The 14,387-nt window shown below is 38.4% G+C and overlaps 1 protein-coding gene across 1 annotated transcript; it reads left to right on the plus strand.

The window, feature by feature from the left end:
- The first annotated feature begins 1,145 nt into the window (after window positions 1–1,145).
- On the plus strand, window positions 1,146–9,150 carry gcc1 (GRIP and coiled-coil domain containing 1). Its single transcript, XM_002939369.5, has 4 exons — window positions 1,146–1,254; window positions 4,182–4,673; window positions 6,465–6,999; window positions 7,652–9,150. Exons 2-4 carry the CDS (start codon window positions 4,204–4,206, stop codon window positions 8,759–8,761), a joined length of 2,115 nt encoding a protein of 704 aa, XP_002939415.1. The 5' UTR covers window positions 1,146–1,254; window positions 4,182–4,203; the 3' UTR covers window positions 8,762–9,150.
- The last annotated feature ends 5,237 nt before the right edge of the window (window positions 9,151–14,387 follow it).

A 14,387-nucleotide genomic window follows, 5' to 3' on the forward strand; every position in this document is an offset into this window, starting at 1 on the left:
AAAAGGCACAGGTTATATAAGTAGATAACAGATAAGCTCTGTAGAATACAATGGGAATCTATGCACCTCATCTGTTATCTGCTGTGTAACCTATGCCTTTTCTCCTTTTTTTTAGTTTGCACAGCAACTTTGTTTATAAAAACTACAGTAGTGTATCTAATGCAAACACATAAATTTTACCAATGCAGGGCAATATTACATAATACATGAACTACTTTGAAACACTCTAAATTTTTGGTGCTAGTTACGGTGGCCATACACGTAACAATTTTGATCTTTCGAAAGATCGTTCCCACCCTCCATGGAGGGTAGAAATAACAGAAATTCTACCTCCTTCTGCCGATTCAGCCCTTAACATAAATTTTGCCCGGACGGCATCAAAATCTTTTAACGTGGCTGATCAACGAGTCAACCGATATCCGCAGCCTCTTACAATATCGGTGGCCTCATCAAGCCGCAAAACACGCACCGAATCGCGCCCTGAGGCCGCCCCATTCACAGTGGAAAGAAGTCTCCCATTGCTCCGTATGGGAGCAAATTTCCGGTGCAGCGGGACGGCATGCCACCCCTAAATTTTTGCTGCCCTAGGCCAGGGTCTTTGTGGCCTAGCCACACACCCGGGCCTGATAAGTGCGTGTACAGCTAGCTTTAATCTTCTCACCCCCTGTAAGATTAAACGCATACTCTGCTTGCCTCCTAACTCACTCTTAACTGCTGGGATATGAAGAGACAACCTCCCTCATCCTCCCTGCTTTTCGGCCTCCTGTAGGAGCTCCACTGTGGCTGATCCTTTGAAATAAGATACAATTCCCCGCTCTCTCCCTCACCCAACGCCATCCCCCGGTCTGATTTATTCATTCTTGTAGTTTCAAACACAGCGTGGATCCAACACCAGCTATGCAGTATCATGCAAACTGCTAACATCTTGTACTTGAGAACCGGAACGGTTTTTATGTTACTGCGCGTGCGCATTTTTTTTTTCTTCAATATATATATATACTTTTATATCTATTTCTTCCGCCATGGTAACCACTGACCAATGAAAGCAGCTTCCGCCTCTCATGTAGAGGTAGTCGAGTGCCTGTTGTCAATGTTAGCCAGTGTCGACCAATTAAAAAAGTTTTTACCACTATAAGCCGCGCCTTATTCCAATCAGATTGAGAGGCGAGTCTAAAGATTTGATTGGCAGCTGAAGTAGCCAACGCGCGCTTTGCTCCACGTCTGCAGGATTGAGAAAGATGGTTGATGTTGTAGGTAAGTGAGGCTGCGGGTTTTCGCTTAATGGAAATGTGTGATTTTAATGTGAAGGTGCCAGGGAAGCTTTTGTTTTTTTTTTTTTAAATTAGTTAGTTGCCAATTGTCTTTAATAGCCATGCTGCTGTGTTGAAGAGAAGACGTCTCTTTAGGCAGTATTAGTGCAAGCTTTACTTGATTGCTGCTTATCCATGACTTCCAATATGCTGGCAAATATCGGAGGTGGCCTTAAATAGCAGTTCCAGTATAATGTCACCCGCATTCTATTTTCATCAAGGATTTCCAAGTTGAACCATACTACCAGCTGTTCTAAACTACAACGTAGTGTTCGAGTGATACAAGGCTTTGCCCCAACTGGATGTCTGATCAGTAATTACTAGTAATCTACTTGCATTAAAACAAATGAAGCCTTTATCTGTACTGCTGGCTTGACAGCCACGTAGGATGGATTTTAAAACCGTGCAGTTTAAAGGCAGAATTTGGCAGCAGTGTTAATATTAACATTATATCTGTAAACTTAGCTGACAAACAAAATGGCAGCATACATGCACAGTAAGGAGTTAGGCTTATTGTACATGCACATGTCACTTCAGGATGCTATTTCCTAGTGTGGTCATGTGATCATCCACCTGATCTCCAGGACTTTAGACCACCTAAGAACTAGCATATGCATGCAACTATTTGCTCCTATTTCACACACATGTATATATAATTTTTTTTAACACCAAGGCCAGCAAGCAGTATTTAGTGGTAGCTTCTAGATGTGCAAAGCTGGTAGAGACATACCCTAAAAGACTGGCAGCTGTAATTGCAGCAAAAGGTGGTTCTACAAAGTATTGACTCAGGGGGCTGAATAATTATGCACACCCCACTTTGCAGTTATTTATTTGTAAAAAATGTTTGGAATCATGTATGATTTTCGTTCCACTTCTCACGTGTACACCACTTTGTATTGGTATTTCACGTGGAATTCCAATGAAATTGATTCATGTTTGTGGCTGTAATGTGACAAAATGTGGAAAAGTTCAAGGGGGCCGAATACTTTTGCAAGCCACTGTATTTCCAACAGTGTCACAACTCACACAATACCTATCACATCCAAATAAAAGGAGAAGGAAAGGTTAAAACTATTTAAGCTTTATCAGAAATGTCTAAGTATAAACACCAATAAACACTCACAGTAATGCTGCTCTGAGCCCCTGTGAAAAGAAACATGTCATTGCTTTGCTTCTGTTGTTCACACATGGGCTTCTTTATCATACTTCCTCTCTAGCTAAAACACCATACCCCGGGAAGCCTGCCTGTGCAGCTCGCTTCTTTCTCCCCTTCTTGCTATAAACTGAGCCCAGAGCTATGACCCAGCCAGAGACTTAGTGCAGGAGGAATTGGAATTTATATCACACAAAGCTAATATAGCAGCTATTATCCAAAACAAACAGAGATAGCTTTTAGGGCTGTTCACTGAGGTATGGTAACGCATTCTACAGAATAAATATAGCTTTCTAGCTTGCACTATTGTGGCTAATCTATTGAGAGTATACAGTATCAGTAGGTTTCCTTCTCCTTGAAGTTGTTAGTCGCTGTGAATGCCACTATACACATACAAGTACTGTGAGGGCCAAACACTGAGATACATAGTCAAGAAATTTGACTGACTTTGGCCTTACAGCCTAAAGCTGGCGATACACGTGGCGATCTGACGATGTTTCGTGCGACCATCGGTCGCACGAAACATCGTCAGATGTGCCACACACCATTCAGGGCTGAATCGGCAGGTAAGGAGGTAGAAACAATAGGATTTCTACCTCCTTCTGCCGATTCAGCGCTGAAGGGAGATTTTGATCAGGCGCCTTCTATGGCGCCCGATCAAAATTTTCCAACTGGACCGATCGGCGTGTCGGCCGATATCAGCAGCTTCCTGCGATATCGGTCGACTCGCCGACATACCATACACGCACCGAATATCGTACGAAACGAGGTTTCGCACGATATTATCGGTGCGTGTATGGCCACCTTAAGCTTGCTTACTTTTCTAAGCCCATATTTCAAGTTTATACAAATCAGCCTGCAAAATCTGGTCTTCCATCACCTCCTATTGGCTAATATTAAAGCCATATCTGACCTGCAAAAAGAAAGAAACTTTGTAAAATACAGTAATTAAACATTTTCTATGTTTTAAAGTTATTTGTAAAAGCAATTGAAAACAGTTTTTGGTTCTATTGCTCCAAATCTTTAAGACACTTCCACTGCTCTGCATATTGATTGTACTTCCTTTATACACCTTTAAAGTGGACCTGTCACCCAGACATAAAAAGCTGTATAATAAAAGTCCTTTTCAAATTAAAGAAAAAACCAAAATCATCTTTATATTAACACATTCAAACCCATTATAAAGGCATTTAAAAATCCCAGCTGTCAATCATATATTAAGGCATAGAGGCGGGGCAGACAAGTACTTTAACTTTCAATTCAGCTCACACTTTCCCCCTCCCTCCTCACCATCTAATTGTGTAGCCAATGCATGGGCCTGGGCATCTGGTCCCCCATTCTGGCACATACACACGATTTTGGGGTGATACAAAGCTTGCCTTAATAACTGTGTCCACAAAATTGCAGCTGCCTATTTGATGTGATTGTGTAATTCCAGGACTGAAGGAAACAAGATTTATATTACTTATATAGTGTAAGTGAAGTTTATTTTGCTGAACAAACACAATAGAAAATAATTTAAAATTATTTCTTAGGGTGACAGGTCCCCTTTAATCTTATTATGCTTATTTGCCAGATATTTTTTAATACTGATTCTGTTTGCTGTCTTCATATTTTTTTTTTTTTTTTATCTACGTCTGTCTTTTTCACGTCTTTTTTAATATGCAAGGAACTCATTTCAGACTCCCTCTTTTCTTCTACTTTTATATAAAAATCAGAATGCTAAGCTGATCTGTTACCATGGAGAAATTAGGCATGAGTTTTGGAGGTGGCCCAAGTAAGAAGGAACTTCAGGAGCAGGTAGAAACTCAACGGAAGCAACTACAACAGTACCAGGGTCGACTGAAGGATGTTGTGCGAGCATACAAGAGTCTTCAGAAAGAAAAGGAGGCCCTTGAGGCCAGTCTCCATGTACTTTCCACTACTCAGGAGCCAGGCACTCTTTTCTCAGAATCTGAAGAGGCACATGATGACCAACATTCCATACACAGTGAGGATAGTGTGGACACAGCAGGTAGTCTTCCCAGTGCTAGAGGAGGTGAGACGAGTGAGGATGAGAGACCAGATCCTTCTCAACGAGGTGGAATAGAGGAGGCCAGTGGTTCAGAGAGTGGGGTCAGCACTGCCAGTGGAGAGGGAGGTCAAGCCACAGCAGTTGAGACTGACCGTAAGATGGTGCAGCTGAAAAACCAGCTTTCTACACTAACTAGGTATGTAACTTAAATAGGTTGTTCCCCTTATTACACTTAATTTATTAATTTTTTAAATTTGTGACATACAAAGTTTGTTTATATTAAAGATAAAGGGCTAAGTGTCAAACAAACAAAACCATGTAACAACCCCTTTAACTGTGTTTTAAAGGAGAACGAAAGGCTAAGTCACCTGGGGGTGCCCAAATGTTAGGCATCCCCAAGTGACTTAGATCGCTTACCTTGTACCCTGGGATGGTGCCCCTGTTAGGAGAAAAAAGCACCAGCCCAGGGTACCTGTAGGAAGCGCTTCCTCCTTCCTCTTTCTTCTCCCAGTGAAATCCGTCGGCCGGTGCATGCGCAGTAGAGTAAAAAGCCGACTTTGTTTTTAAGTTCGGCTTTTCACTCTACTGCGCATGCACGCGCAAGCGAATAGGAAGTAGGAAGCGCTCGCTGCTACCCCGGGCTGGTGCTGTTCTCTCTGTACAGGGGCACCAGCCCGGGGTAAAAGGTAAGCGATCTAAGTCACTTGGGGGTACCTAACATTTTGGCACCCCAAGTGACTCAGCCTTTCCTTCTCCTTTAAATATAGAAAGAACTCAAGGAACAGTTTAGCTTGTTTATGCATATCATATGTATGTTTATGAAAAATTAAGAGGAATGAAAATATGATGGAAATAATGCTTTATATAAACAAAGCTGCTGCTGTGTAGCAGTGGGGGATATCTATCGTTTAAATTAACTAGTAGTGTTTCTAAAGCAAACGCACAATTGTTACCAGTGCATGTTTCTTTAACCTTTTTTCTCAAGTGACGAAAAATTAGTTTGAAGAACCAGCTTCATGACTAAAATTGGTTTAGAATTATATACATTGTTTTGCTGACTATTTTCTACTGTAGCAGTATATCCAACTTTATTCACTGTTATCACACAGATCAATCTTGAACAGTGTGAGGCTCCATATTTGGGTCCCAAGCCATTGGTTAAAATCATTTATTTTATATTTGTACTCTGAGTAGGTGGATTCCCAGCATATATGTTTGGCATGTAACTTCTAAATACAGGGATACCAAGCATATAAATATATACATTAAGCATATATTTGTGTAGAGGTAACAAACATAGACTCAAATCTATTTCAATGCATGTTTCTTTTTTTTTTTTTTTTTTTTTTTTTTACTATATTCAAATTAAACAGTCTGTCAACTATTTTCCTGCCTCACAGTGGCATATATATTTGCTTACCTTTTCCCTTAACAGCAGGTTAAAGTTTAAATCCTTTGTATCTTATGAAAAAAATAAGCTTTTTGGCGTTTTAGCAGCTATCTGGCTGCTAAGGTGCAATTTTACCAAATAACCAGACAGTGCTTTGAATGTGAGACTGTAAGAAGAACAGGACAGGAACAATAGTGTTTTTTTGGCCAACAGGGTCAGTGACCCCCATTTCAAAGCCTATAGAAAATGCAGACAAGTTGAAAAGTTGCTAAGAATTAGACATATCTAAAAAATATACTAACATTAAACATAAGGGTAAACTACCAATTTAAGTATATTAACTCATGCATCTAGTACTCCATGTTATACAAAACACGTGACTTTTGATATAATAAACAAATACTGTATATTTTTGGTGCCCGGGCAGTTGTAACAACCTGTGTTTTTCATATTTTTGTTCAAAAATGTAATTGGTTAGTAGTAATAGGTATTTGACTTTATTTTTACTTTATACTGAGGCTAAAAAAAAAATATTTCTTTAAGTCTTGTTATGAGGTTTTTTTTCTTTTTTTTTTTTTTTTTTCTTTAAACTTATAGTGCTCTGGCAACAGTTACACAAGAAAAATCTCGCATGGAGGCTTCTTATCAAGCAGATAAGAGGAATGCAAAGCAGGAAATGGAGGAGTTGATGCTGAGTTTTGTGCAAGAGAGGACCAAATTGCAGGAAGAAATTCAGAGCATTCAGGAGCAACTTGCAGAGACCAAGGCCAGATTAATTAGCCAGCAACATGACCGTGCTCAGGAGCAAACAGACCATGTCATTATGCTAAAAGAGCTTCAGCGACTCTTGCAAGGAGAACGAGACCACCGTCAGGAAGCAGAACTCCGACTGGAGGAAGCAAGACAAGAGCTAGCAGGCAAGCTAGCAGGAATATCTGAGCTAGAAGGAAGGTCTGAGGTAGCAGAAGAGCAAAACAGAAAGCTGCGTAAAGATCTTGAGGAACTGAGAAAGGAGATAATGGAAGCTAGACGGCAGGGAGCAGAACCTGACCCAGCAGTAAAGAAGCTCCAAGCAGAGCTGGATAGAGTGAAAGAAGAGATGCATGCTCTTCTGCAAGAGGAGAGAAAAAAGGTATAAATACATTGTGTTAATGAAATGTTAAATATATGAGATGTTCCTAGTTAAGATGACTAAATGGGACCACAAAATGAGAAGTTTTGCCTATATGTGCAGATCACTGCACAGAAGTACAGCCTACATCAGCTGATTATCCCATATACATGTTAACAGGAAAGATGATTTGGCATGTTGTCCTCAGTGCTGGAATCATTGCTCCAGAATGGGCTCCTGAACGCAGGGCAAGGATCTGACACATTATGTTACTAAACTTAGCAAATGCCAGACTAGTTGGAATTTAGAGATAAGTAACTAGTTACTTTTACTTATGTACAGCTGAAAATACAGCATGTTGGCTTTTACAATCATATTTTCATATATCCATAACACTTCCTTTTGTTACGGGGAGCATGTGTCAAAAGTTGCACTTATTTCTGAGAGGTCTGAAATACCTATATATAATTTACAGGATATTCATGGTTCTTGTGTATTTTATACTGTCACCCCCCCTACATTCTTCAGTATGTCAGTCTTTTTCCTTTTTATAGTATATTGTTTGTTTCCTTTTTTCGTTTAAGTCTTTCCTTTGTACTTCGTTTCATACATAGTTTACCATGTTGCATTTGCAGCAGTTTTCATAATTTGTCTATTGCTTTTCCCTATTAAGAAGCTGGATGAGGAGCAAGAAACTATGCAGCGTTTTCTACAGGAGGAGCAACGCATCTGTTCCCTTGAGTCTCAGGTTTCCGAAATGTCAGAACTTCTAGGTGCAGCAGAAACATCCAAACAAAGAGATCAAGCAACTATTCGCAAGCTTCGAGAACGTCTAATACAGCTAGAAGCAGAGAACAAGACTCTTGCACTAACCTCTTCAATGCAAACCCCATCTGAAGTTACTTTTAATTTTAATAAAGGGGAGGATATGGATGAGGGTCCAGAGCAGCACGCATCTGTGCTTTTTTACCAGCAAGAGCTTCAGCAACTGAAGGAGGAATTTGAGCGTTATAAATCACGTGCACAAGGTGTACTAAGAACCAAAGGTGCACGGGAGGGAGAACTAGAGGCTGGCAAAAAACAAATGGCAGAACTGAAAGAACGATGTGTTTCTCTGCGACTTTCTGCAGAAGAGGCTGAAAGCCAGCACAAAGCAGAAATGGAGGCTGCCCAAAAACAGATTGCACTAATGCTTCAATCTCACCGGCAGGAGCTAGAATCTGTGCGCAAAGAGGGTAGAGACAATATGGCTCGTCTGGAGGAAGAAGTGCGACAGCATAGAGAACGAGTACTAGCTGTTTTAGCGGAGAAAGAGCAAGAGCTGGAGAAATTAAGAGAAACAAAGATCACATCAGTGGTCCCTCTCTCAGTCCTGGACTCAATTGGCAATGGCCTAGAACTTTCACAGGGTGCCTCCTCCACTTTTATAGTGTATGCAGAACAGTTGTCACGCAAAGAAGCAGAGATTGGAAACCTGCGACGAAGAAAGCATGAACTGGAGTCAGAACTACAGAGTATGCAGGAGAAATTGGCAGAGCAAAAGGAGGAGGCGAATATTCTACAGGAGCAAATGAAAAAAAATGTACGAGACAGAAGAAGGGAGGGGGCAAACATGGAGTATCTGAAAAATGTATTGTTAGGATATTTGACATTGCCAGACCCAAGAGGAAGACAGCATACACTGAGCGCTCTGCTTGCAGTGTTGCATTTTTCTCCGGAGGAACGAAATGCAGCATTGCGTGCACAGGAGGGGAGTAGGTGGTGGGCAGGAAGCAACAGGTGACGTCTTCTGAAAGACTTGCAGATGTTATAAGTAGACAGCACGTTGCACATTTTATTTGGCAGATATTTATGATCATCTCCTCTGTGAGGCTTAGTAATAGTAATAAGCTTAGTAATAAAACTTAAAGACCTTTTTTTGAGAGTATGCACTATTCATCTCAATTAAAAATAAGTATCTGACTTAAAATCTTGGTCCACCTCTCTCCAACTATATGGTTCTGGACTGGAGTGCAGGAGAGTGACTGTGTCTGAGGAACTGTTCTAGAAAATTACTGGTATAAGTGTGAGCTGACTAGTCAGACCATGCTTTTCAACCAAGTTGCACCCAAAATATGGCTGCCTTGGCAAAAGACACAATAAAACAATTGCTATGACAAACTACTGAATACATTGAAAGCCCGCTTGTGTTTTATGTATTAACAGGAAAAAAATTTACCCTGGTTTAATTAACCAAAGCACATAATATCTCCGTATTCTAAGCACAATAGAATTGCAGTTTCTAATCCCAACTAGGCAAACCTTTGCTTCATTTTCTTGTAGTAGTTTTCAGTAGACTGAAAACTAGATTCTAGTCAGTTTCTATTGGCAATTGCACATTTGCAATTTAGCATCTATATTTTAATCAGTCTATTATTGTTTTTAAATTCTCATTTTTAAAGATTGAAACTAGTCTGTAGCCAGGAATTGCTCATTACATGTGCTCACACTACATCAAAGCCGTGTGTGTCTGTGTGTCTAATTGCTGACTTATAGTTATTTCACAAGGATATAGTTGAGTTGTTACATACTGTTCCTCTCAAGACATTGCTTTTCCGTAGCAAATACAATATCTTTATATATAATATCTATATCGGTTCAGCAGATAAGAGGCTAAAAAGAAGCCATGCCACATAGAAATCACTACTCTCAGAACCATGCTGCTTTTAAAGTTCATAATGGGCCTTTTCATCAAAGGAATACTATACCCCCAGAATGAATACTTAACCAACAGATAGTTTATATTATGTTAAGTGACCTATTAAATAATCTCCTTTAAAAAAAGGACACACATGACTAACATTCCGTGCACATAGAATAACTTGGTGGCACCTCATACATTTTTGCTTGGTTGATGGTTGGCCACAGAAAATTTCCTAGGAGGGGGCAAAGTCAGTAACCACAAGCAACCTGTTTTTCTACACTAAGCTTGCATTAAAAAAAAAACTGCGTAATAGGTTAGTACCAGGCTTGAGAGATGATTTGTAGGAGAAGATGGAGCTACTGAGGGCATCTTTAGAGGCAAAGATTAATTTTTATGCCACAGTCCTGTTATGCATGGTGGCCTAGTTCCTGTATCAGATTCTTGGGAAGCCATCTAATTACCTTGAACTTCATGGCCTCAGCATTTAGTGTTTTAGCTCTGTGGTGTATAACTAAGCCAGAACATTCCAACTATAGTGATGTTTAAAAGCAGCAGCACTGTAGATAAATACCAGTGCAATTGACAGAAAATCCACAGAACTTGCCATAAGTGTTCTCTGCCAGCTGTGCCTAGCACATATGTAGAAGTGCAAGGAGCACTTTGGACACAAATACCTATAATGAATGGTGTCAGTTCACTCAACGACTGCCCATTTTTGCATAACTTCAATTGTGATTTTGAGTTGAAAATAAGCAATTTTTGTTACTCTTTAAGTTACAGGGTCATATGTAACACTATGGGGAAAATGTGCCTAGTATAAGAACATTATACATAAAAAGGTATAATTCCTTTATTTGCAGATCATTCCAACACTTACTACCCCCTTACTGAATACCACATGCATTCTTGTAAGAAATATGTAATCTTTTTATACAAGGAAGTACTTCTTTCCAGAATCACACCAGTAATTGTATAAGAGAGGCCCTTGTGGTGATATAATTATGGACAGTTTGATATTAGATAGATATAAGTTATCTCACTCTTGATTGTCCCTATAATTATGGCTTCAATTAAAGATGAAGTACAATTATGGCTAATTAAATCTATATGTGCCACACACCATCCCACTTTTACTATAGGTGCAGAAACAAGCATACCCCATTTATTAGATCACATAATCTGTAGAGGGCTATTAAATTAATAACTGCAACATTACACCTCTTTGACACCTGTTTATCTAAATGCTCCAATGCCATACCTAATGGTAGATATGATAACAGCACTCAATAGTAAAAATCCAAGTCCAGCTCACCTAAGTCATGACTCCTCCAGTTACAATGAGTAGGAGAAACACTAGCTTACCTGTAAGCAGTTTTATTGTGCAGTGCTGGTTTCTGAAATCTTAGACTCAGGCACAATGCAATTGTGCTGCCTACTAACCAATATTACAGTTTTAAATAAAGATTTTAATGGTAGAGTGAATTATTTGCTATTTAAACAGTGTAATTTAGTAATAAAAACAATTCTATTTAAATTATGACAGTATCCCTTTAAAGTGACATAAGAGTTTACTACAAAAACATTCACTTACTCTCTTTTTATTCCTATGGGATTTTTAGAACTGTATGTATCAAAAGGGTGAATTTAGAGTTCACCATTTAAAAAAATATGTTTCTAAAAATTCCCATAGGAATAAATAGAAAGAGGGTGAATTTTTTTTCACAGTTTGATAAATTTGCCCCTTAAATGTATGTATGGATCGGTATATTGCACAGCAGACAACATATTGCTGAAAAATATAAGGAATCATGCATCCTGGGAAGTGGGGAACACCCTCGCTGTGCATGTTAGCAGTGCAATCCACCTTTAAAAGTTTTAATACAAAAATCCTCTAAATTAACAAATTGGTATGGTAAAATATCTTATATAGTATGTGGATATATAGGACATATACCTACACATTTAACAAATAAAAGCCCATACAGATTAAAATTGATGTCTTGCCTGTAGCTGGTGGAACCAGAGCACTATGGGTGCTGTCAAAATCTGTATTCATGGATCCAGGCTACTTGGTAAAATGTGTTCTTATTACTGGCTAAAATATGTATGCGGAATTTGGAAATCTCCGTAACTCTGGCACTAAAATAATAGTCATGGCTATGATATGGGACAATAATCTGCTAACAGTAAAATGTGATACTGAAAAAACTTGAATCATAAAAATGAATTTTTTAGTACTCTGCACCACCACCTGAATGTTTTATTTCCACCCTTTTTTTTTTTTTTTTTTTATATATTCCTTGCTTAAATATTGCAATCACACTAAAATCACATTCTTCTCTTTATTTCCAATGAGTCTGCAAAATCTCAAATTTTAAAATCACTTGAATTTTTAAAATACACCTATTGACTTTTCACCAGCTTTTTTTTTTTTAGGTTTTCAGTTTTTTGTTTAATAAATCTCAAACATTTTAAATTAATTCCAGCTGTGAATTTTAATGTAAAAATATTCAAAAGGTTGTGCTAGGGTTTCCCCAGTACACCAGTCCATTCATCATAGTCTTCCTTACAATCCACCAGGTTTTCTCTTTTTCAGGTGTGCCTTAACCTATTCCATTCTCAATTTTTCCTCATCCGCAGCTCCTTTATTCCTTCCACATGATATATTTTCTTTTTACTACTTACGCTGTACAGTACTTACCTTTCCCTTCTGCTTTCACCAAAAACACTTCTGGTCTACTCTCCCCTCTTTTGCAGCTGACATGTCTCGAGCTGTGGATGAGCTCACTCGCCCTATACACAGCTACTGTAATTGTTTTCTGCATTACCTGCCCTTTAACATTTATACAGTACATCATGAAGCACTTTTCATTCAGCAATTCAAATAGACAGAACTGAACTCTTAAATGAACAGTTCAGTGTAAAAATAAAATAGGCAAAATCAAAAATGTTCCTAATATAGTGAGTGGATATCAAACATAATAGCCAGAACTCAACTTCCTCCTTTCAGCTCTCTAACCCACATGGGACATAACTGTTCTTATTGGTTTGCTAAGGATGAAAAGCAGGAAAGTCAGATTCAAAAGCAACCAGTTATGTCCCATATGCCCCCCCTCAAGTCACTGATGGGTAGCTGTTTTTTTAACAGGTTGGAGAGGTGCAAAGGAAGTAGTTGAGTTCTGGCTATTGTGTTAGACACTCCAGCCTTTATAGATCACATTTTTGGCTAACTGACTATACTGAAATTTTTTTTTATTTTGCTCAGTCTTATCTATTTACCTAGTTTCAATTTTACACTGAACAATTCCTTTAATTGGACAAAATGGCAGGAGGTGTAAGTTGAATCAACTGTACATGCAATCACAGCTTGGATAGTTCCTTAAGAAATGTTTTTGTAGACTGTAGATAAATAGTCTCATAAAATTATTTATTGAACATTCATGAAGAAATCATAAGTCATTTTACATGTGGAGAAAGACAGCACTACCAAGACCAATATATTATTTTACATGTACCATTTAAAAAAGCATCATGACAAGTGTTAAATGCAATGACTTCTGGGATTTTCTAGGTATATTTGCATTTAATATGGATCCCAGGTTAATGACTCCATTGAATGTAGCACTAAATAGCAATGTAGCTGTTGGAAGGGCTTGGGGTATGTTTTTCTCACATTCCTGAGACTACAACACAAAGCCACAATTGTGATCAACAGGGTTAATTTGTACATGCTGAGTATTTACAAGAGTAAAAGATATGGATCAGGGCATCTGTTTTAAATTGTTTTATTGTATTGTTTTGGAGCTGTTTATCACATCTGGAGCACTAGAGAATTACTTCCACTTCATGCAGGACCCTGGTAATAGAATTCAGTAGAACACCATATTGTTAGAGAGACCTGGTTTGTATGTGTATATATATATATATATATATAATATATATATATAGGGTACGAAGAAGAATCCGCACACTCGGGGCTTACGTAAATAAAAATAGAGCTTTTATTTAAAGTGAAGAACTGACGTTTCTGCTGTTTTTATTTACGTAAGCCCTGAGTGTGCGGATTCTTCTTCGTACCCTATTTGTGATTTACTATGTTTGGACTGCACCCAGGCATCTCTATACTTAGATATATATATATATCTATCACCAGTAACCAAAGAAACAATACAGTTTAACCTCTGTGGTATTATACAAAATATATTGTGAGTGCTGTTAAAAACATCTGGTCTTGTAAAACGAATCACACACACACACAGATATATATATATATATATATATATGAGTCCACACGACAGCACCACACTCCGAAAGTTGCTACAATGTAGCTGCCCCTGTGCACGGAATACCAAATAGATACCAAATCAAACACAACCAGCACCAAGGGTCTTGTGGTTCAAACAAATATTAGTGTATTATAATTGTGCTGGTTGTGTTTGATTTGGTATATATATATATATCTTGAAAAAGGCTCTAGGCCAGAGCCGAAACGTTGATAAGATGGCAATATTATAATAAAGATCGTTTTTATGGAAAAGACCCTGGAGTGCACTCGCAGTAATCTGTTTGAAATATATATATATATATATATATATATATATATATATATATATTTATTTTTATTTTTAGCAGCTATGAAGAATAATAATGTATTTACTCTTCTGAGCCTTCTGTGAGTTTGTGTCACCTAACAATTGGTGCATAACAGATCAATGGGGAAATTTAG

The sequence above is a fragment of the Xenopus tropicalis genome, chromosome 3 (assembly GCF_000004195.4).
Source record: "Xenopus tropicalis strain Nigerian chromosome 3, UCB_Xtro_10.0, whole genome shotgun sequence".
Taxonomy (NCBI): Eukaryota; Metazoa; Chordata; class Amphibia; order Anura; family Pipidae; genus Xenopus; species Xenopus tropicalis.